This window comes from Triturus cristatus, chromosome 2_2 (genome assembly GCF_964204655.1).
Source record: "Triturus cristatus chromosome 2_2, aTriCri1.1, whole genome shotgun sequence".
Taxonomy (NCBI): Eukaryota; Metazoa; Chordata; class Amphibia; order Caudata; family Salamandridae; genus Triturus; species Triturus cristatus.
In genome coordinates, this window is record NC_140582.1 from 323606852 (window position 1) to 323631217 (window position 24366).

At 46.5% G+C, this 24366-nt stretch overlaps 1 protein-coding gene across 1 annotated transcript in view; it reads left to right on the forward strand.

Moving 5' to 3' along the window:
* Nucleotides 1–24366, forward strand: part of PAPSS1 (3'-phosphoadenosine 5'-phosphosulfate synthase 1) — a 269730-nt gene that overhangs the window by 82189 nt on the left and 163175 nt on the right. Inside the window, exons 6-7 of the mRNA XM_085641395.1 lie at nt 5685–5798; nt 23522–23633. Coding sequence (XP_085497521.1) covers nt 5685–5798; nt 23522–23633 — 226 coding nt within the window. The remainder of the gene's footprint in view (nt 1–5684; nt 5799–23521; nt 23634–24366) is intronic.

Here is a 24366-nt window from a genome sequence, read left to right on the forward strand (position 1 = left end):
TTTGTATGCATTTAACAAACCCTGCATATTTGGAACAGTTCCTAAATTAAAAAAAATAGGTTTAGGTTCAGTGTATTGGCAGAGTTTAGTACTTGCAGTATATACTTCTCACAAACTCACTGTCCCTTTATGAAGCACCTGGAAGTTTTTGGTCCATTCTCATTATGATGCCACAGGCCTTAAAGCAAGGAAAGAGAATGATGTCCTATGATTGGGTAGGGAGAGACAGCCAACACTAATCTGTATTGGGCTCCTATCACTCCTAGGACCCAGTGACACCGCACCAATATTGGCTACACCCAAGTATAAAGCTCAGCTTTGCACACAACCTGAGTGTTGTCTTGCCTGTCATTTTGGACAGAGGGGAAGGGGCGGGCATGCTCTTCTCCACTACAATCCCGATTTAAAGACCAAGAAAAGGGAAGAGAGGGAGAGTGATGCAGAAAGAGGACGCACTGAAAGGTAAAGACAGGGAAAGAAGATAAAAGAAACTATAGAAAGACAAGAGGAAGAGAATGAGGAAAGGCAAGTGAGTGAAAGAGGAGAGAAACTTAGAGGAAGAGAGAGGACAGGGGAGAGTAAGATAGACAAGGCAGAGGAGAGAAAGGGGGACTTTGAATAGAGGAATAGATGGCAGGGAGAAACGTGCAAGACTTGAGAAATTGGCATGGGAAAAGGTTTACGTATGTGAAATAGACAAGAGGTGAGATTAATGGTCATGGAAAAGGTATTTTGTGGGTAGGAGGAAGGGAGACAGCAGGTGAATGGTGAGAGCAGGTAGAAAGTGTGGGAAAATGTGTGTGGACACCATGTATCACAAAGCGAGACTCAAAAGTATTTTCCCCTTCATGTTGTGGCTACACCAACATAACATTTAAGTGCTTCGCTGTTTGAAATGGAGTTCTGCAAGAATGTTTTAGGGATGCAAGTAATCTATTCTAATATAGGCACCTGGTACGCTTTGCAGCTCCCATTTAAATGCTTCTATATAAAGGATATGGATGAAAGTATAAAACCAGTTTCAAATGGAAAACCTACTTATTTTATTTTTAGGAGTTTTATTCTCCTTAATAACTGTGCCACAGCTTCAGCCTTCAAAGCAGCTGGTCTTGGACTGTGCTTCTTTCAGTGGCACATTACCCTGCACCTTCAGTATGCACACATGCATGTGCCGCTGTGCCTCTGTCTCCATGCTCATGACTGTGTCCATAACTGTCCCAGTGAGTAGGGCTTCGGCTTGAGGCCCGAGCCAAATCGGTACCAAAGGAAAGGTAAATCTATTGGACATCCTCAACCGTTCAGAACTCCTGACTCTCACAGGGACAGCTCAGTGTGTCCCACTTTGGTAGAATCGCTGGACCTCAATCAGAATGTCATCGAAGGGTGAACTCATCAACAGCGTTCTCCAACTTACCCTCTTCTGAACCATCACTCCTTATACTAACTTGCACTGAGGCGACTTCTCTGTTGCCGCAAGATCTGCCCATCTCCTAACTAGAAAGGGATTATGGTTGATCATTACGCAGGTTTCTTTCACAAATTGCCCACAGTATCAATAATTGTGCATAATGTCAAAATGCAAATATCTTTCATGTGCCATGTGCGAAAGTTACGTTTAAAGTTACCCTTTTGTACATGCATGGGCAAAAAATACTCTGCAGATGGCAGAACTGTTGCTGTATTATTGTGCGCAGATGCACCCAGAAAATCTCAAATGCTCATCTGCTAACAAATGCCTTCGCCCCAACCAGTCACCCCCCCCTCCGTTTAATTTGGTTAGAACTCGCACTTATTTATTTCTATTTAAAGCACTGGCCACACCCATTTGGCCGAAGAATGGTTGGCAAATATGACAGGGGAATAGTCTTTGCCCAATGGGACATTTTGGAGCGCATTTCCCTAAATAAGTGATAACGCCTGGTGTGCTGCGCTTACATAGAGCGCGCCGTCCATTGAAATTACCCCCAAATTTGCATGAACTAAACAGCTTTACCGCTCCACTTATGTAGCGCATAAACAACGCCTTGCAGAAACTGGATTTCTACGCATATTTATCATGTGTGCATTGCGCCAGCAAAATGTCTTTGTTTGTTTAGATCCTATTAAAATCTTTCTTTCCATCGCACCTCAGATTTACAAGCAAATGTGCCTCATTTGAAGGTTTCTTGCTCCTGATACAGTTTGAAATATTTGTAAAGTTCATTTACAAGTATTTAAATGTGTTTGATACCATTTCATTTCACATCATGCACCCTTTCCTTTCATGTTACTTGAACTGCAAGAAGATTGCCACTTGGTCATTACAAAATTCCCTCGCTTTTCGTGCAAGGAAACGTAACAATCCCCAGTCTTGTAAAATAAGCGGCAGTTTGTTAGAAGACAGAGCACTTGACCCCTGTATTTGAACTTGCAGCAAATGCGACCACATTAAAACTAAAGTAAAGACTTATTTATTGCTCATCCCCCCATCTGGATTTCTGCAGTATTAGCGTCGGGGGTGCTGCAGCCCCTCCCTCCCCCCTCCTTCCTGTGACTCTGATGAGCCGAAATTACCTTACGAACGGGAATAGATAGTAAAGGGAAAGCTGCAGCATGAAATACGTTACATCTGCACGGTTTCGGTTTGTTGCAAAGCATTAACCAGTTATGTATTGAAGTCACCGAAAGCAGAGGGGACTACGTCTGGAATAAAGCAAATGCATTAAATCCATATATAAGCCCGTGACGGTACGGCGTGTCCTGAACCTGCATCCTACAGGATTCACGTCAAAAATTCTGCCATGCTTTGTAACATCTTCTAGCAAAATGTCATTTCGGGTAGTTTCTAAAAGGGACACTAGATGGCAGCCAAACGCATGTTTTCACATACAGATGAAGTCAAGTGATATTCTTTAGTAAATAGATGAATACTTAAGTTACTTGTGTAAATAGTATAGTACTGTATTGTGGCGTTTGTATAGCGTTTACTACCGCTATTTTTAATTTTATCAAGCAAGAGTATACGCTCATATCAACCATCGTCGCTTTCGACGTTATTGTCTCATCTGCATTTTAAAAACGGTAATTTGCATATTGAGAACTGCGCTGTGCTTTTGCGGATTCGAGCCGTGTCCACCATATGTGCTCATAAAAGACCGTGCTGGCTATAACTCAAAATGTCGCTGTTTGTCCGTTCCTCATGAAATGTATTTTAGTGGTTCCATTTGAAAATGATAACGCGCAGAGCAATCCAGGGGATGTCTGCCATCTTGGGGTAATAGAGATGTGTGTACTCTGCATGCCCACAGCGGTCCAATCCCCCAGCCTCATCCCTAGGAGCTCAGTGGCCGGACCGTGGTGCATGGGACTGTTGCAAGCTAAAGCAGAAACGGGGTGACGCACCTAATGGATAGCACTGCTAATGTGTTAGTAACCGTCGTGCACACCCCAGCACCTGTCACCCTTTGGTGCCACTGGTTAAAGATTACAATGCAAATTGCACACACGAAGGTGCACCGAAGAAAGCCATTTTTAGTCCTTTTAAATTTCTTCAAATTCTTTCTTTGTTTCATAATCCATATTTGTTCATAAAAACAGCCAACGCGTTTCGTTCTCAAATCAGTTTGTGGAACTTCATCAGGGCTTTTGGAGCGGTTAGCAATTGCACCATGAGGATAAATATCAAAATTGAGAATTTCATACAGTGAAGATGAACTCCAAGGCATATATATATAATTGTTGTTTGTTTGAAGACTGTATATTGGCTAGAGATCCTCTCTAGATAGAAACCTCACCTAGATTTTTTTTCATGCAGTCAACAAAACAAGTAGGGGAAATAACACAGTTGTCCATGTTTGATCACACTAATCCACAGTAGAAATTAAGAAAGGGGCAAGCAAGATCACTTAAGTCATGCTTTGAGTAATGCCTAATGGTTAAGGTTTTGTTAATCACAGCTACAGGTTTCATGCTGTGGGACTACTTTGAAATTTTACTTTGCTCTAAAAATAGAAAGTTAACCAAAGTGTATTCGACTGCTGTTCATTGGCAAGAAATGATAACATTAATAGATCAGGTGTGGTTGTATTTCCCCAGCACATACCCGCACTTGCCTCCGCACGCGGGCTGCAACCATTCCATGCCCCAACCTGCCGCAGGTGCAGACAATTAATGCCACCATGGCTGACTGGTGCTCCCTCTCTGCTCCTGCTGACAGGACTACGCTTACAGACTACAGTGACATATGGAATTATAGATGGGTAACACTGAAAAACGTTGATGCTTTCCACTGAGTGGTTGTGAATGACATCAAATAGACCAGAGCAAAGCTCAAGTTAACTAGGAGACCTCTCGGAGCCTCAAGGTGATAAACAGCCCCGTAATTTGCTTCTTACCTATCTCCAATTTTGTTATATATGGCCCCCAAAATCATCTGTCCCTGCTTTCAGCTGCTACGCAGACACATGGGAGTAATGAGGGAGTCATACATAACATGGCCTTCCTGACCCGCATGTGAAAAAACACACCTTCCTTGCCTCCTTCCCCCTCCTGCATCTGTGCTTTCTGTGAAAGGCCAGCAGCGAGGCTCTCCGAGAGCCCTGCCAGTGTGATCTGGAAGGCCTTTATGACACAGGAACAGTCTGCTCCGAGTTTTGTTGCTACATCATAGCAGTGAGGTACAAGATTTGGAATCTGACGTCAACGATAGAGCCTTCCTATGGAAGCCATGCATAGCAAACTGATCTCCTCCTCCAAGGCCAGGGAAGCAGCTGCCAGCTGACCAGTGCAAAGATCCTGCTGTGCCAGCGGGGCAGGCAGCCCTACCAGTCCCGTGCCGCACCCATTGGCCGTCTTGGCTGGTCACGTTCTTTACAGTAGGACAGTGATGAGATTAGGGCTTTGTGTAAACCTTGACAGGCAAATAGCCTTATATTACATGTGGACACTTTGTTGCTGCTAACAGGTTGCAGACTGTTACAAAACTAGCTGTGGACCACCATGTATAGTGCTTTAACATTTCCACAAGTCTTGTACTCTTGTGCAAATCTTGTTTCCTTTTGAAACATTCAGGTTTTCTCTATGAAGGGACCTATATCTTAAAATCCTCTAACCTATGGAAGCAGAGCTATCCAGTACACTTAACTTCAATTTGATATCCTTTTCCATGCTTCTTTTGGCACATTGCAAGTATGTTGAGATGTAACATCTGCGTGCATTTATGCCCTCATGAGTAGTGTATAAAGGAGCAATATAGATGGCATTAGGGATATGTTGACCTATTCTAGGAGTCTTTTCAAGTTTGCCTTTTGATACATAGTTTTGCCTCAGATCGGGCAAAGTTTGATTAAAGTTCAGTGTACCCCCAGGCGCTGGCCTTCTCTGGATTTGCAATAATGCTGGTTGGCAGGCTTCTATTGCTGCCCCTCTGCAGCTTCCATGTCGACAGTCGTCTGCAGCCAGCCACTTTAGCTGCCAGGAGCATAAATATTCAGTTACAGATACCTTTAAATCTTTGTTTTAATAGTGAAGAAATGTGGCTCCCCGGGGCACAAAAGATTATTAATGCTGAGCTGAAACAATAACAAAACAAAAAGGCATGCCTTCGACTAAAGATGAACCATCTGTCCACCAGCTGGGAGCAGTTCTGAACCATGCTATTAACTCTTTCTGTTCCTCCATCTCTTTCTTCTTTTATTGCTGTGTAGGATATCGTACCTGTGGATGCATCCTATGAAATCAAGGAGCTGTATGTTCCGGAAAACAAGCTGCAGCTGGCCAAAAGTGACGCCGAGGCGCTGCCCACGCTGGATATCAACAAGGTAGTGTCCTTCGTTTGCGTGTCCGCTTCTTGAGTGCGCTCCCTTGGGCTGCCTTCAACTTTCCACCTTTGCAGGAGCGTAAAAGGGTACAGGAAAGTGTGGCTTCCAAGATTTAATTGTGTGCATGGTTCGCCTGGTTCTTTAATGGGCTTCTTCCTCACATTTAATCCAATTATCCTTAATGCAAGACTGAGTTTTTCCATGAAGATGGTTCTAGAATCCAGGAAATCTCCTAGTTTTTGAATAGGTACTTGACACACGAGGATTTATTTTTTATTACGAAATTTGTTTGCATAATGGTTACAGGTTTCTTCTTGCAGTTTTTGTCTGAAAGGAATATTGATGACCTACGAGACAATGGGCGCTCTGCAATATTACATGCGACTGAAGTATTGAACCTGGGTCTTGTCTGAAACCTGAAACATTACTCGTTGGACTGGTGTCTGTGATGGGACACTAGGGAGCCAATCCTGTATGTGTTTATTACCCTGAAGAGGTTCTACATATCCCCACAAGATGTAACTCTTCATTGAAGATACAGGAGAGCAACACCTGAAATGTGGGCTTTGCAAGGAGAATAATGAACGATACTGTTGTTTATTCCAAAGATAAAGATTCTTAGAGTGAAATGAGCCTCTTTAGATGGGTGTTCTGTTGGCAAGGGACTTAATGAAAGGTATTGTGGTGCTTGATTTTTGTAATCCTTGCATCGAAAAAAGACATTACCCATGGTCATATAGAACACGCATGCTCACAGTCCTCCACCCATGCAGTTCTGTCTCAAGGCATTTTATCCTTGAATTATGGTTGAAGCAGCATCTGTGGGTATGTAATTTTTGTGGAACACTCACTTTTATAGCTAAAAAGTTTAAAATCAAGCCCTCTCAAAGACACTCTACTCTAGAGACTAGAACACTTTTGGTAGGACTGTTGAGGAAAGACGGTGTTAGCAGCCGTTGGCTTTTCTTATGGCAGGAAATCGTCAACAAAGGCAACCAACCCTTTGTGCAATTGTTACTGTTCATTTCAGGAAGCCTGTGGGCCACACGTTCCCGGATCCTTAAGAACAGCATTCATAGTGTCGCTATTTGAAGGCTGATTGCTGTTTTAGCCACTTGTGGTCATTCAGCGTTGAAACTTACGTTTAAGTGCGCTTACAACATCAGTTGTGTGTACGTGCTTCAAACGTTATACCCAGAGCTGCTTGGATAGAATCTTCCACTTTTCCATCCCTGCGGGGACCAGAAGTAAGGATTAGAGTTCTGCTGTCCTGGAAGCAGTAATTAAAGATAAAGAATGAGTTTGGGTACAGTCCCCTGGTAAAGTTATAAAATCCCCTATACTGCAGGTCAAACCTCTCAATAAAAGGCCAGATTCCACATTTATCCCTTATTCTTAATGTTATTTACCCCCCCCCCCCCCTGTCTTTTGTGCCATCAGTAAGTCCTGTCATATTTGCCTGGGGCTTCCCTCAACACAGGTGATCTTCTCCATGCCTAAACATATTTTCTGTAACTTACGACTCAGTGTCCAGATTTGCTGCATATCCCAATCTGGCTAGTCATTTACTGCATGTTTGGCATCACTTGGGCCATCTTGGATGCTACATCAAGGTTTCTCACATCATCAGTACGGCATAGCCCATAACCTCCTGTACTCTATGCATGATCCATGTCAGGAAGCCGGCTGTTTTGAACATGACCCACGAGCATGAGTTAACAACCCTGCTCGTCGTGCCCCTCCCCCCAACATGTCAAGTGATTGCGTTTAAAAAAATGAAAAACATAAATGTTGGACAACCTTATGTGGGAGTGTAGTGATATCTATGGTTTATCTTCAGTCAAAATTAGAAACCCCTTTGCCCCCTTAATCCTCTACTTTACATTTCCCACTCCCTTTCCCGTATCCTGCTGTGCCCTCATGTCCTCTATCTGGCCGAATAGGTGTCAATTTGCATAGCTACAAAACAACCCATCTCATCAGTCTTTCTCTGTAGCGCTATTCAAACCGAGTAAGCATCAAGTAGTCTCCTCTGAACAGGTGTAAAAGCCAGTGCTGGACTTGAAAGTGTCTGAAACACTCAGTTTCCATCAAGCAGAGTTCATTTTTGCTTTTTGGAATGACCTGATAACTCCTTATAAGGAACACATCCCTTAGGTTGATATTCCTCCACCCACCCCTTCTAAACTGCCCTTGTTTGGGCTCCTTCAGAAATCTTCATTTCCCATAAGCGAGTAAATGGAGAAAGGTACAACTTCTGCTACTGTGTTTCATACAAACTTGTAAAGTTGCCCTCGTTTTTGGGGAGCTGTAAAGCATGTCCTATCTTTGTGTCCTAAGGAGCCACAGCACTTCCTTGAGGTGCCTTCCTGCAAGTGTGTGTTGAATGAGGCACCCTGCTTTTTAAACATTTTTGAGTTGCATACATTCTAAGGCATACCTAGCTATGCCACCCATGGAAACAATTTAAGATTAGGGATTCCTTGCCCCTGGTTGTAATATCTGCGTACGCAAGATGCAGGCTACTCCCCTGGCACCAAACAAACCTAATCCAAGAACCAGACCCTGGAAGGAAGCCAGGTTCAGAAGTGCGAAGATTACGTGTTACAGTTTGGGCAAGATTATCATTTTAATGAGGCAGTGCCGCCCAGGCATGAGATAGCTAAGGTCTTCCAGTTGCAGAAGTCTTTTTCTGGTGTCCGCTTGTGGTCCTCTGAGTTCCTCTGTCTAGTCCTATACGTATAACTGTTACAAAGAATTCCCCACACATCTAAATGGTTAGCTCTATTCGGTTTGCTCACTTTTTTGGGGGTCCAGAGTCAGATTAAAAATTCCAGATTCCCCTTCTGTTCTGTTTTCTGATATCTGTAAGGTGTAACACCTTCTAATCTTGTCACCGGTCTGTTGATGTTTTATAAAACTGACCTGGTCAGGAGCACTAAACCTGACTGTACCCTGTCAAGCCTTTAAGATAATATTTTCATGTAAACCTTGACATCTGTGTTCGACAGTTATGTGACCTCTGCGATCTACGGCTCATTGTATCCTTACCGGGCTTGACCATCTGATAAATCATTACTTCAGTCATCGTTGGGGGACTATTCCACTGAGTTTCTATGACATTCACGGTTTCCGGTGACTTACCTTCAAAGTCGGGCTCAAATTGCTTATAGAAGGCCAAGGAAAGTCCACCCAGTTCTGTATGCCTGTGTGGATTTCAAACCATTTGTGACTGACAGATCCTTCACAATCAGGGCTTAAGGATTTCTCTCTGCTTCCCCGTCCCTGAAGGAGAGTAGACCCTGGAACCCTCTAGGCTCTGTGCGCTCACTTGCAATATACGGGTGACGCCTTCAGACTCTTAACCCCCCTCTACTCCCCTCCCTCATCCACCAGGCCCTGTAAATTGCAGTAATCAAAACCTCCTCTCTGCCCCATCTATTTCCTGTGTCAATCTAGACCGCAAAATTGGACCTCAGCATCTGTCTGCTTGGCGCTCACGTGTAAAGATGCACTACCCCAGCATCTGCCACTGGTCCTCGGAGTATACTAATATTTCATAATCTGAGAAGCTCCTTAAATTTCAGTCCGCCACGCCAGAAGGTACCTCCTCTTTGAACCCTATCACTACCTTTGTAACTTCATTGAGCCCGTTTCCCATCACTGATCTAATTCCCGGGATGTCTGCTTCATCCAGCAACTTCAGTCCACACGGCTTCCTGTGGGATTCAGAATAGATGCAGGGCGGATATCCACAGTGAAAGTGCACTTCATGCTTGTGGAGGACGTCTGTCACTGGTCTGAAAGATTTTTTTTTTTCTCAGTAGTGTGATCGTTAATAGGACCTGTAGATGAGGTGATTGACTCTTGGAGCAAAATTCTCCATTTGTCTTGATTTAGCAGCAATCTCTTGCATTTCTCTCGCTCACCTTCACCTCCGGCCGCTCCCAGACATAGGCCACGTCTGCACTGTTCCCGGACTCATGGAGAGAAATCCCTGTGCAGCACACAGCTCTCAGTCCTCCATTGAAAACATGCCCTCCCTTATGCCCACCCCTCCATTTATCTCAGTGCCTTGTCCCTGCTGGGACATCCGCTGGTGTTGCCAGTTCCACTATGGCGCCGCAGTCTGGTGCCTGTTCCCTCCAGTACCAAGCTCCCCCACCGGCTGTCCCTCAGCTAAGCAGCCTATGCCTCTTACAGAGAGAGTGAGGTGTGCTTTGTGCCACATGTGCCGTTCCAGATGTACTTGTGATGGCCTATTGCTTCTGACTCTTACCCCACCCCACAGCTCTTAATGGCTGGAGATTGTGCCTCGCTCCTGCAGGAGTCAGCTCAAGCCCTCTGATAGTGCTGAATTCCAATTTAGCTGTGCCATGTGGTCCAGACTCGGTTATCGTTGCTGTGCTCGTCTTCAGTGCAAGAACTGCGAAGTCTTCCTTCGCCAGTAATAAAGTTAAAAGTCTTGGGAGTCCAAATCGACAATAAACTCACTTATGGTGGCCAGGTTAAATATGTCATTTCATCTGCTTTCTACATCATGAAAATTGTGAAGAAAATGCTACCCTATCTCCCAGAGGAGGATCTACTAAAATTAGTTGCTACTAGTCTTATGCTGTCCAAACTTGATTATTGTAACAATCTTTACCTGAACATTCAAAAACAATTCCTTAACAAACTTCAGGTCCTTCAGAAAACTGCTGTGGACATGCTTTTGGGCCTCTCTAAATATCATTCCACTAGACATGCACTTCGTATGTTCCACTGGCTGCGTGTCCAACAGAGAATATCCTTGAAAGCCTTGTGTATTTCCCACAAAGCACTCCACAGTTAAGGCTCACAGTACCTACAAAAAAGATTTATGTGGTACCACCCATCCACACTACTGCGCTGTGCTAGCACAAAAAATCTGTTGCTTCTGAACTGCAAACTCTCTTCCTGGGAGGACGAAGCTTTGTATTAAGTTCCTTGAAACTCTGGAATTTACTTCCAGCATTTATCAGATCTATTCCTGACCTCTGGCCATTCAGAAAAGCTTTAAAAACCTGGCTGTTCAACAACTAATGCCCCAAGATTTCTTTTTAGGTAAGTGTTCACTCGTAATGCTGAAGCAACACCAAGATACCCTTGTGTAAACGTTGCGCTTTATATGTAAATGTAACATAAATAAAATAACATATGCTGTATGGCTGAAGAAGGTATCTTATACGATAGCAACCCAGTGCAGCAGGCCCCCACAGGCTGTGCATAGTCGCGTTGGCTGTTTTGGTCTGCTATTCAATGCCTGGTTTCACGCAGACTTCTTTATTGTTCTAGTGATGTGTATGGGGATAGTATGTGAAGAGATTATGTCTCTGGGTACAGCCTAAGATTAACCGCTGTCTGCAGCCATAGATAATTTCTCTGGGGTCAATATCCGATAAGTTAATACCTCGTGGGGTTGAGGTTGTTGCTCGTCTCAACCCCCTGCTGCACACCATGTTTACTCTCCTCACAAAAGCCCTGTTCACAAGAGTGGTGCTCCCCTGTGTCTGGGTGTCCTTTGAGTGTGACCGCAGTAAGCTCCACTATTCATGTTTCTCCTCTCTGTTCAATGGTCTTCAAACCCAGCACCCCTCTGCCTTCTCTCTATCTGCACAAGCTGATGCTCATAAGGGTTGCTTGGCTTCAGCTACCCGATCTGTTTTCTCCCCTCCATCGCGCCCTCTCCGCATCTGGCAGCTGTCCTTCTTCATCCGCTGTAACCAGCACACCATGAAACCCCCTCGATATCTGGTCCTACTGTTCGCTGACCACCTGTAATCTGGAGGTGGTGCCCAGAGCTCCATGCAGCACAAGTCATAGTGTCACGTCTGTGGGTGCACTCAATCCTCAAAATGAATCTTGTGGGTTTACTGTGCCGCTATAGCCACCTAATGCCTGTGTCGTGCTTGCCACACGATTGGTGCCAAATGCGGGCTGAGGCTAGGGTGTATGTAGCACCTTGACAGCTGCTGCCATTTTTTTCTAGAATGTCCCGATAGGACTGTTATTTTATTCCCTCAACCCTAAAAGCACTTTGTAGTTTTGAGGGCATATTTCTGACCATTATCTTTCCTCTTTGCCACCATGTTAATGCAGCTCTCGTTCAGGCATACCAGGGCTTAACTTTTTTTGTTTAAAATGCAATTACTCTGAACCTAGTCCTCATTTGAACTCTAGTGGTAGCGTTGCTTTTTACAAAATATTTTTAAATATTTGCATGGCAGTCTTTCGGTTGAGTAGTAGGCATTCCACATCTAATGTTTAAAGAGCAGGATACATAGTTGTGTGGATTGACTTGAACATTTCTGATATACCTGATGCCTACTCTGAGTAGAAGTGAATTATAATTGTCTCACTATGAGACATGATAAATTGTAATGGAAAATGTGCTGTGGTTATGCAGGACCGAACCTGTCAAATTCAGACATTTGTTTAAAGAGCAATGCTCCCAACCTGAACATAAACATGTATATGTATCCAACAAAAGAGAAAAGCAAACATTCATTACATTTGCGGGCAAAAAAGAACCTCAAAGGGGTCTTTTTGTAAAATCTTCAAAGTAGACCTGATCGTCTCAAGCTCAGCAAACACTGTCGGAATAAGACCTTAATGTTACAAAGAGAAGACAACAGGAAAACATCCAAAGATTATAAATTGCGATCATATGCACATCCGTGGTTTTTGTTTTTGTAAAGTTATTTGTAATTTAGAGAATAGGGCTCACGGGAATAATATAGGATGCAATATAACCTTTTTTGAGCAGTATAAAAGCACTTTGAAGCAAAGTCCTTTATTTCAGTTGCAAACCATTAATAATCTTCTCTCACCTACGGGCAGATCACTTCAATTCGATCAACCAGATCATTTGTATGGGGAATTGAACTCTACGGAGGATCTCTTCAATCTGATCAACCAGATCATTTGTATGGGGAATTGAACTCTACGGAGGATCTCTTCAATCTGATCAACCAGATCATTTGTATGGGGAATTGAACTCTACGGAGGATCTCTTCAATCCGATCAACCAGATCATTTGTATGGGGAATTGAACTCTACGGAGGATCTCTTCAATCCGATCAACCAGATCATTTGCATGGGAACTGAGCTCTTCGGGTGATCTCTTCTGTCCGATCACTCGGATCATTTGTTTAGAAACTGAATTCTGGCCAGAAACTTTTAGTCTACGAAAGAAGACCAGGCTGGATAACATTCAATGATGGCTGCTTAACAAGAAGCTAGTGGGCACTATAGTATATTGTACAGAAAATAATATAATGGGCGGATGCAATGCCAGACAACCTGTTGCAACCAGACATCTATTGGCTTGATCCTACGGTTGGAACCAACAGCAATATTGCAAAGTATTTTTAGCTGCATACTAAGCAAGTAGATAAACAAACTCAGTGTGGGTCAGTTTATCATGCAAATGATGACACAAGAAAAAGTTCTTGTGTTTTTTCCGATTTATTTTTGTTCTTGTTTTTCATAAGGTTTAATTTGACACCCAACATGTCTTGTCCCCTGGATGGAGGCTGTAAAAAGGTCTCAAAATACATTCAATCTACAGCATGTAATTGCGTTATAATAATTGTGGTAATGGTTTTATAATCACATATGCAATATTCACACACCTGGCTGACTGTGGCCACTGTAAAGTGATAACGTTGCCGAAAAGTAGTGGTCAAAAGAGGGATGCCTTTTGTCCACTGACCAGTTTACTTTTCGGTAGGTTCAGTTCCTGATATATATCACACAGTGTTTGTGTAATTCCATTACCATATGTGGCACTGGATAAAGCAACTTACTTGATGAGATTCTGGACTTCTTTTTTTCTTCTTTTTTTTCCTTAATGTTAATAGGATGATGGGAGGAAAATAGGCCATAATAACATAACATAGGATGCAAGAGAAGGCAACCCATTGCCTTCTACCTGGAACTGTGAGGCCCGTTTTGATATATACTTCTAACCACAGATCCCTCACCTTAGTATACTCTCTGGATGCCAGACTAGATCCAGAAAACAGCTCTCCAAGCAGTGCTCCCATGTTCAGCTAGGTGGCATTGTGCCACTCCATGCTGACTCCACACTGCCCCCACAGTGACGGAGCACTCTTTTGGCTTGACCTCTGACCTGATAGAGTGACCAGTTATTCAGGCTCTGGCAGTCGCTACACGGTCGACAGTTCATGTGTAGGGTTGACTTTGCTATCCTTCGTCTAACCTTCAGATGACTGCATGGTTTGGCAGCTTGATGCTGCTGATTGACCCAATAACCAAAGTAATTCTACAAGGGCGCACGAGTAAAGAGTGCTGGCCCTCCACTTCCTGCACGCTGCCCGTGCACATTTACCGGCATACGCCGCTGAGTGATTGCAGACAGTTTATTAGATAACTGTTGTGTATGCATGATTTTAGTTTGATGTGTGTTTACTATTAATAACTATAACCGGAAACATTGCTTTGGCCATAAGAAATCTCTTTGAAAGTTACCATATAGTTACAGAGACACCAATGACAAGACTTCACCATTCTCGTTGATGTCCCAGGCGTTTGTTGCTTGCTGGATGATAACTTGCCTAATAAAATGCTACCTTGGTTTTATTGTAAATTCATGTAAGTCAGGCCTAAGACTGCAAATCGGTGTGTAGCATCATGTCCACACTTGTGCTTCGCGGAGGGATTCCTCACACCGTTAATGTAACTGCTTCTCCCTAGACAAGCTCTCTAGGGCTGCAGGAGAGCGTTTATCAGAAAACAATTTCCATGCGCATTAGGACGGGAGAGAGGATCCCTAAAAACTGTTGTGAAAATGTTTAGTCGTTTCCTAGGCCCTGTTAATTACCAACTATCCCCCACAGCTACTGGTATGTCAACATTATTTGTTGGTGATGGTTAATGAAATGTGGCTGAGAGGCAGCAGGGGCATGAAACTTGCAAGGCTTGTTTAATTGGGAATGTACATGTACCCTTTGCCTCACAACTTGTAGCTCCCGAACATTTTCTGTTACCAGGCACTAGGTGGTGCTCTCCCCACTGAGAGAGTTAATGGCTCAGTAGCTAATTCAAAAGACATTCATTGTGTAGAAAATGTGGACAGAATTTGTAAGAATCCTGACACTCTTTCACAAATTCAGGCTCAGCGGATCTTTCCATGTGCAGATGTAATGAGTTGGTAACATTTTTTTTTTTTTTTTTTTTTTTTTTGTTTTTCAAAACCTTTATTCAGCATAAACATGTAATACACAGCCCTATGCCTACAACCAACCTGTGGCCGGCAGCGTGGTACAAGAAGGAGAATGAATGTTAAACACAGCTGCCTGCCTACAACCCACCAAGGGCCGGCCGCGGCATAGGAAACAAGATAATTAGCATGCCAGTACAAGGGACCATCACCCCAAAGACATCTGCATTGAAACAGTCGGCCCGCAATAACATGTAGCAGTGGTATAAAGGCATCTATCTGTAGCGCCCAGGGGGTCGTCCCAACTCTCATCTCAGTTCGCTGCCCGGCCAAGGGGCAAAAGGCGGGCCACTACCACGGGAGCGGTGTCTAGGAAGGTTAAGGGGAGAGCGGGAAGAGAGCCCGCTACGTCTGTGGATGTGACAGCAGGTATACCTGTAAGGGACCCCAGATGTCAGTCGGCCGTGAAGCAGAAGGCAGGAGTTCAGCATATCTAAGTAAAGTATCCTGACAGTGTACCATATCATCAATCCAATCCTTAAACCTGGGAGTTCTGCCCCGTCCCCATCTACAGGCTATCAGACGTTTCGCCATAAGAAAGGCGATAGTGGCAAATCTGCGGACTGGTTTTCGTATAGTTTTTGTATATCCCAGGAGTGCCTGTGCTGGAGAGGGTGTCAGTGGGACATCTATCATTTCGGAAAGGCCTGAAAAAACCCGCTGCCAATAGTCCGCAATCTCCCGACATCCCCAAGCCATGTGGAGAAAGTCCGCCCCTGGAGCGTGGCAGCGCCAGCATAGATCGTCTTCTCGAAGGCCCACCCTATGCATATGTGCTGGAGTACAATAGAGCCTATGTAAAAACCGATAATGAATCACTCTAAATCTGCTACTGGAGGAGATCTGTTCTGTTTGTAAGCAGCAGTAACTCCAGAAGTCGTCATCTACGGGGAGCCCTAGGTCCTCCGCCCATTTTATACGTGCCCTGCAAGGCGAGAGGTCTAGGTTAGCGCGGAGCGAGTGGTATAGAGTAGAGACTGCATGAGCCGGAGTGGTAGCCTTAAGTAGGCGATGCAAGGGTTCGAGCGTGGGCGGCTCACTAGGGAAGTCCCCTGTCAATGCACGAATACCACTCCGAAGCCTGGTATAAAGGAAGGTGTCCATGAAAGTGGGTGTAGAGTGAGTGAGCATGTGAGATTGGGAACGGAATTGTCCAGTATGATAGAGGTCCCCCCATGTTGTAATGTGGAATTTGGCCATAAAGTTTTTAAACAGCTGTTCCTGTAAAAGGGGCAGCCGGGGATGGTATGCTAGGGGAAGCAGTGGGGAATAGATAAGCGGTGTGCATGCCACCTTCGCAATGTATCGCCACGCTAGAATGGAGCTCGAGATTGTGGTGTGGTATGTCGCATTCGCCTCTGGTGTACTGAGTATCGTTCCTTCTAGCGGAATAGGCGCAGCTAGCCAATGTTCCACAGCCGTCTGCGGCAGGAAGGGCGTGGGGCGAATCCAGTGATAAACGTAGTGGGCCTGCGCGCTGTGATAATACAGTTCAAAATCAGGAAGGTCGAGCCCTCCTTGCGCGAACGGACGAGTCAACACCTCCCAACGAAGACGCGGCCTCCTCCCTCCCCAGACCAGACGAATGAGCTCAGACCTCAAAAGACGAAAAAAGGATCTCCCCGGGTAATATGGGATGTTCATGAACAGGTACAGGAGTTTGGGAAGAACCACCATTTTGATTAAGGAAGCGCGGCCCGCCAAGGAAAGGGGCAGCGTGATCCATCTAGATACGCATGCCTGGAGATAATCAAACGTGCGGCCATAGTTCATCCGCATCAGCTCTTCTCGGTCATGGGAGAGGACTATGCCCAGGTATCGGACCTCCTCCATTTCCCACCGTAGAGGGTAGTCCAGAGGGAAAGGCTTGGCGGACGCAGTCAGTGGAAATATAGTGGATTTTCCCCAATTGATATGGACACCAGACAGGCCCGCAAAGCGGATAAACTCACGGAGGATAGGATTGAGATTGGTGACGGGATCACGTATGTAGAGTGTAATGTCATCCGCGTAGAGGGAGATGAGAACCTCTCGCTGAAGACAGCGCAGCGCCTTGTCTCGGTGGTGTTGGCGGAGACGGGCCGCCAGAGGCTCCATCGCTATCGCGAACAGCAGCGGGGATAGTGGGCAACCTTGCCGGGTGCCTCTCGACACCACGAAGGCGTCCGATATGCGCCCATTCAACCCCACCCTAGCGACCGGTCGGTCATACAGGAGATCAATCCAGCGCGTGAAGCCCAGCGGCAGTCCCATGTTGCGCAAAATACAATGGAGATAGTCCCATTCCAGTGAGTCGAAGGCCTTGGTGGCGTCCAAAAAAACAGCCACCAATGGCAAGTCCGGAGCTACATTATGCAGGATGGAGAATAGCGTCCGGAGATTATTGGAGGTGGCCCTGCCAGGGACGAACCCCGCTTGATCAGATAGCACCAGGCCTCCCAGTAGCAACTGCAGCCGGTTAGCCAGTATTTTTGTCAGGATTTTTGCGTCACAATTAATGAGCGAGAGCGGGCGGTACGAGTCGCAGCAGTGAGGCGGCTTCCCAGGCTTCAACAAGGAGGTAATCAGCGCCTCCTGCATGGATGGAGGAAGTGCGCCCGATTCATGAGCCTCCATGAAAACCTCACGGAGCACCGGAGCAAGGATGTCGATATACGCCTTATAGAAGTCCATAGGCAACCCGTCCAGGCCAGGGGCCTTTCCCGGAGCCATCTGTTTGATCGCGTCTTTAACCTCCTCCAGGCCTACCGGCTCCGCCAGGAACTCTCTGTGACGGTCAGAGAGCCATCCCAGTGTAAGCTCCCTAAGGTAGTCGTCAATGTTGAGTGCACCCACCCTGGTAGTGGAGTATAGCTTCGAATAGTGTGTGGTGAAGGCCGCCAGAATCGAGCGCGTGTCTCGTAACGGAGTCCCATCCTCCCCCTCCAGCTCCAGCACAAAATTAGAACCTCTCGGAGGTCGGATCGCTCCCGCCAAGGATTTACCGGGTCGTTCCCCTTCCCCGTACGTACGGGCCTTGAAGTATTTGCCCCGGAAATTCACCTCTCTTGCAGCAGTGGACATATAGTCCGATAGTGTTTCGCGGTACTTTGCCTGCGCATCTGCATTGGTGTTGTAGTCAGGGCTGCGTTCCAGAGTGTGGAGTGTAGTTTCCAGTTTGCGCAATGTATCCCTTAAAGACCGTAGGACCCCAGAGCCCTTGGAAATGCAGAAGCCCCGTATCGTTACCTTTAGCGCCTCCCAGAGAGTGGCCACCCGGTCCACCGTTCCCCTATTGCGGGATAGGAAATCGTCTAGTTCTTGACCCAATTCCGTTCTAAATAGTTCGTCAAGTAAGATGGTGGGTTGGAGTCTCCAAGTCGGAGATCTGCCCATGATGTCGGGGAGCCGGAACTCGGCTAATACCGGAGAGTGATCGGAGTATGTGCGGCTCAAATGTCGCACCCCTATCAAGGAGGGGGCCAAGGCCCTATCTACCATTATGTAATCTAGTCTGGCCCAAGTTGCATGTGCATGATTCCAGTGTGTGCCTTCCATAGAAGTCGGGTGTAAGTGCCGCCAGGTATCCACTATCTCATGGGTGACGCATATGTCCCGCAGGTATTTGTTTGTGTTAGTGTAGTGGTGCGGTGAGGGGTTCGACCTATCCAGCGCGGGGTCCAGGACAGCATTGAAATCCCCCCCCCAGAGGAGGTGTGTGGACCACACCTCCCTGACCTTGTTCCAGAGAGCAATGAAACTGCTCGGATTATCACAGTTGGGGCCATAAGAGCAGGCGAAGGTGATGGTCTCGGCCCCTATCCTACCCCATGTTATGCAATAACGACCCTCGCGATCAGTGGCGGTACCCATGGGAACGTAGGGAACTCCCCTTTTAACTAGGATAGTGACGCCTCTTGCATAGGACGAGTAAGGTGCATGAAGAGAGTGGGCAGCCCAACGGGCAGCAAAGGTGGCATTATGAAGAGGGTCCATGTGAGTCTCCTGAAGAAACACAACCTGAGCATGCAACCTGTCCAGGGTGCCCAAGATCTGCCTGCGCTTCCTGGGATCTCCCAGGCCCCGAACATTCCAGGTGATGGCAGTGAGCAGGGCTTCCCCACCTATCTCAGGGTGCGCGGCGCGGGCCATATGAGACGAGGTGTAGCTGATGGGTGAGGAGGTGTAACTGGCAGCAGGGCCATAAGTGTAACAGTCGAAAAAAGGCGGCACATTGCTATTTCAACAGACATATGCGCAACGTTCATGCTGAATATCAACAACAACCCCAACAAAGTCCCTAGGACTCCCACCCCCGTGCTTATTTCAACATCCCAATCATGTCGAACAGACCAAACTCCCTTCCCACCCCCTCCCACCACTGCAGCCCAATCCTGCCGGAATGCAGAACCCCTCCCAATCTTAATAACAAACATAGATGCAAAGGTGGGGGTACACCCTACAGGGGACTCGCCGGTGTGCCGGACCCGCCCTTCCCAATCCCTTTTTTCACCCACCATGCCATCACCCCATAGGGGGAGGAGTACGGGTGGGACAGGGGGGGAGTGCCAGGGCGAAGTTTAATTGTCAATGTCCAGACCAGTACCTTGTGAACAATATATGATGGCACATTCAGGGCCCCAAACCGCAAGGACCGTGCCTCTCGCACAGCTGGGCGAGGGGGTCAGTGTAGCCTTATAGTGACCGAAGGAAGCAGTCCCACCCAAAAAAAACCTGAGCCGTCCAAGTTCCATAGGTAAAGTATAGGGCACTCAAAGAGTGGGCTCAAGAGTACGGGGGGAGTAGGGAATGCCAAGGCACCAGGAAAAAACATAAGAAAGGGAAGAGAGACCAAACAGAAGCCATAACAGCGATACTCATCAGTCAGGAGCAGTCGTCGGAGAGCTGGAGCCTGATCTTGTTCCAGGACCTCGTCGCCGAGGGGCCGCAGAAGATTGTTCCTTCAGAAAGTCCTCAACCTGTTGCGGAGTGCCAAAGAAGATGGACTTGCCATGATGTGTGACCTTGAGTTTGGCCGGATATTGCATGGAGTAGGGGATTTCTCGTTGCTGTAGCTTCTTCTTTACTCCTGTAAATTTCCGGCGGGCATCCTGCACTGCTTGTGTAAAATCCGGGTAGAAGGAGATGGTGACATTTTCGTGGAGGATCGGTTGTTTCTCCCTAGCTAAGCGTAATACGGTGTCACGGTCCCTGTAGTTCAGAAATTTTATGCTAACAGGACGTGGTGGGGCCCCAGGAACTGGACGAGGCCCCAGGGAGCGATGGGCACGCTCCACCACCAGTTGCGGCGAGAATGAGTCCCTTCCAAATTTGTCGATCAGCAGCTTCTCCATAAAATCCTCCATACGACCCCCACCGCTGGACTCCGCAAGGCCAATCAGGCGGACGTTGTTTCGGCGGGAGCGTGCCTCTAAATCTTCATTTTTGTCGGCAATGACCTTGAGCAGCCGGTCCATCTGAGTCAGCTTAGTTGCTCCGGCCACTGCGCCATCTTCTAGCTCCGATATTCGTCCCTCCGCTTCTTTCAGGCGCTCTCCGTGTTGGTCCAGCCGATGTACCACTGCCTCCAGTCGTGTGTTCATGTTGTCGATTTTGGTGTCAATGGACGTTAGGCTCGCCTGAAGTCCGATGAGGATAGCCTTCCAGTCCACTTCCTCCTCCTCGCCGGGCCCTGCCTCGCCACTCTCCGTAGGCGGGGTTCGCGTCTTCTTTTTGGGGGGGTTGAATTGTAGAGTCGCCTGTTTGGCGTCCGTTTTACCCATGATGACGCCGGGTAGGGTCGAGGGGAGTCGGTCCGCCAAAAAGTATAGTATTGTAGGCGCGTGTGGGAGCCTCAAGTCTATGTCAGCCCTCAGGAGAGGCAGTCCCCTCCAGGCAGCAGGGCGCCCCGAATTACCACAGCACCCCCTCCACCTCAGCAGGTATGGGAGCACGCACCTCCGCAAAGAGGGCAGTCAAGGAGAGATGTCCGGAGGGCACGGGTCGCTGCCAGTCCCAAATGCCAGTCGAGGTGCTCCGCAGGCGATCCCCCGTCGATGCGACTCCAGGCGTCCACAGCTACGGCACCTCCGTAGTGCACTGGTCTGGGAGCGCGCGCCCCCGCTTCCGTGTGGTCCGGCTGGGCGGACAGGGCCTCTACACGTACGACATCCGCAGCCCGGAGGCAGCAGGGTCCATCTCACGCTGCGAGCACGCCCGGCACTGCAACGGAGGGGATGTCAGGCCCGTCGCGGTCGTCAGGAAAGTGGCGATCGCGTCAGCCACCGTCCGCAATTCCCTCGCGGCCTGCAGGGCCGAAGAATCCCCGGTCTCGCGTTGTGTGGAGCCTTCGAGCCGCAGGTCCGCTCCTCCCACTGCCTCGTCCAAGATTGGTAATATCCGCGCCGCTAGGGCACCCACGGACCTGAAACTTGCGTCGAGTGGACTCGAGACCCTCAGCTGTCCGTCGGCATCGGTTTAGTATAGGTAGCTGGCCTGTAGGATGTATTTGCAGGGTGTATTAACGCCCGGCTGGCGAGAGCCTCACGAAAGCGCGGCCATGACGGTCCAGCGCCACCTAGCGCCCCCAATGAGTTGGTAACATTCATTTGATGTGCATGCAGCTGTTTCTGCAGTCTGTTGCGACACCTCTGGGAGAGCAGTGGCCGGTGAAGCATCATGGTACTATGAAGAGCAAATGACTTGATCCTCCACGTTCCTCTTCAACGCCTCCATGCAACCCCTATATTTACCTTTGTTGGCGCCCGCTGCATTAATTTGATGGCATAGTAGATGAAGCATCTGAGCAGCATCAGGGCAGTACTATCCTCAGGAGTAGATGAGGTAATGTGCCACTAAATAAATAAAACATGTCATTTAAATAGCCAACATGATACGTTAAATAGCCTTCCTGAGATAACTAAAACCACGAAGGCTTATCAAAAGATTTAAAATCCATTACAGAATGCAAAAAAAAGATTATCAGTCAATATTGGGAATTAGCATAGAGCTCAGTCGAATGCAGCATAATCCTGGCAAAATAGTGCAAGTTCTAAGCCTGAGACAGACTTGCATGAGTCTGTATTCCGAGCCTGGGACCAAAAGGATTAGCTTGCCTCCAGATTTAGCATTTGTTATGATGAAAATCACAAGGAAAATCGCAAATTCGGCATTAGGTGAGTAAAAAGTAACATTGGCTTAATGAATCACAGTACAGCTTTAATACATTCTAATTCAACACTAACCCATTATCATCCCCTAAATTACTCTTCAGTGAGCACACGTTTGACCGAATGTTATCAGATGTAACAGTGCAAATCTAGTTACTCACAAAACAATAACTTATTTATAAAAACGATAGGCCCTCTGAAACACAGGCAGGAAGGGCCTCGAGCAGTTACATTGTGTAGGACTGCTTCCTCCGAGGCCACCCAGAACAGCACGTCATCAGAAAGCATTAATGTTCATTTTGCTGCATGTGGATTCTGTGAGACATGAAAACATGTAAACATCGGATACGATTGGAATACAAGATGTCTGGTCCTTGTCCAGCCAGTTCCATAAAAGTATAGTTCTGTAATGTACAGAGTTGTCGTTTTTAGTGCAAGACATTCATAATACTGTGCAAACATTATTTATAAATCAAAATATCTTCGACACCTGCATGATCCAGGCATGCTAAAAAGTGTGGAACTGGAATTCGAACAACCTGTTACAACGCTAGTCTTCAAGATCAGAGAAAAGTTAATTTGGAAGAATAGTATTTCCGTGCAGTTATTTGAGCACGCTGTGAGCATTTGCTGTAGGCATATCCTGGGAACACCGTGATCTATAGGTGCATAACTTTTATGCTGGTCACAGACTGAACCTGGTGAGATTTCTTTTCCTTCATAATACCCCAGAGTATTCTGGAACTCCTAAACAAACCTCTAGCCTGCTAGTACAGTCTGCACCAACGATTACCCCAGGGAATTGGAGAATTAATTGCCATTTTGTACTGACCCTATCACTCATGTTGATCAGGCAGGATGTGGTACATTGGGTCCAATACTCCCTGTTTATTGTTGCCTGTTTCAGTCCGCAGTGCATGTAAACCCTGAATAGCTTTATTGAACAAATCTGTCTCTTGCATTCTTGTTATAAATAGATAAAGATATAATATTTGCGTAAATGCCTGTATCACTCCCTTTGGTGTCCAGACACCAAATATTTGCAGAGCAGTCACAGATGAATAGAATGCACCAGACCGATCGTCATCCAATGCATTGTTGCTTTGCGGCGCTAAGGAAATGTAGATTGGTTTAGAGAAGCACGTGTGTACGCCTGTTTTCTGGCTCTTCCCACTGTCTGCAAGATTATTTTGTAAAATTAATTATATTCTTTTGCAGGGACTTCTCCTTAAGTGATCTTGTATTGAATATTGATTTCAGATCTTAAAGAAGAAGAAAAACAAACTAAAATGTGCATTTTCTGTTTCCAGGTGGATATGCAGTGGGTGCAGGTTTTGGCCGAAGGCTGGGCGACCCCGCTGAATGGATTCATGAGGGAGCGAGAATACTTGCAGTGCCTTCATTTTGATTGTTTGCTCGATGGTAAGAAATCGAGTGATGAGCTTGATATTAGTCATTGGCGTCTGTCCTCCACTCCAGCCCCTGATTGCATTATATGGTATTGCTTTGCATGCTGCTGAAGTACTGCTTGTGATCTGCTTGTGCGGCTTGACTTTTCCTACAACGGATGATGGCCCCACCATGGTTCCCCTTTTTTAATGGCGGAACCTGAAATTAGTAACAGTGTTACGTTGTTGATCTTGCACTGACAGAAGTGCAGCCTCCTCTGCTCCCAATTCCTCGAGGTACTCGAACGCCCCTGTACCCTACCAGGTCATCTTCAGGAATATGGATGTCTAAAGCAGACAGGAGTTCAATGGAAGTAGGCTGCTCCTTTCATGCTCTTTAATGTTGTAAACAATCCTGGTACTGACAGCTAAGCACTATTTCTACTCAAACTGTGGTGGTTTGAGAAGCAGTCCTCCCCAGTTCCTCTTTCTCTAAACCAGTAGTTGGGATTCACAAGGCAGACCTGGCGAGAAGAATTACCTTCCATCGTTTCCCACTTCCCCCAGGATAACCTCTTCTGGTAGGAACCAGTTTCTTAATCTTTGGCCTGGAATGACCGATCAGAAGATCAGGAGAAAAACAAATCGTATTTTCATATATGGATTATCCCTGTGCTTTTCCCACTAATGTTTACTGGCACTGCATTTTTCTTGCGCAAATTTTGTATCAACACATATTTGGTAATTGATGTACAAAAAACGCAAAC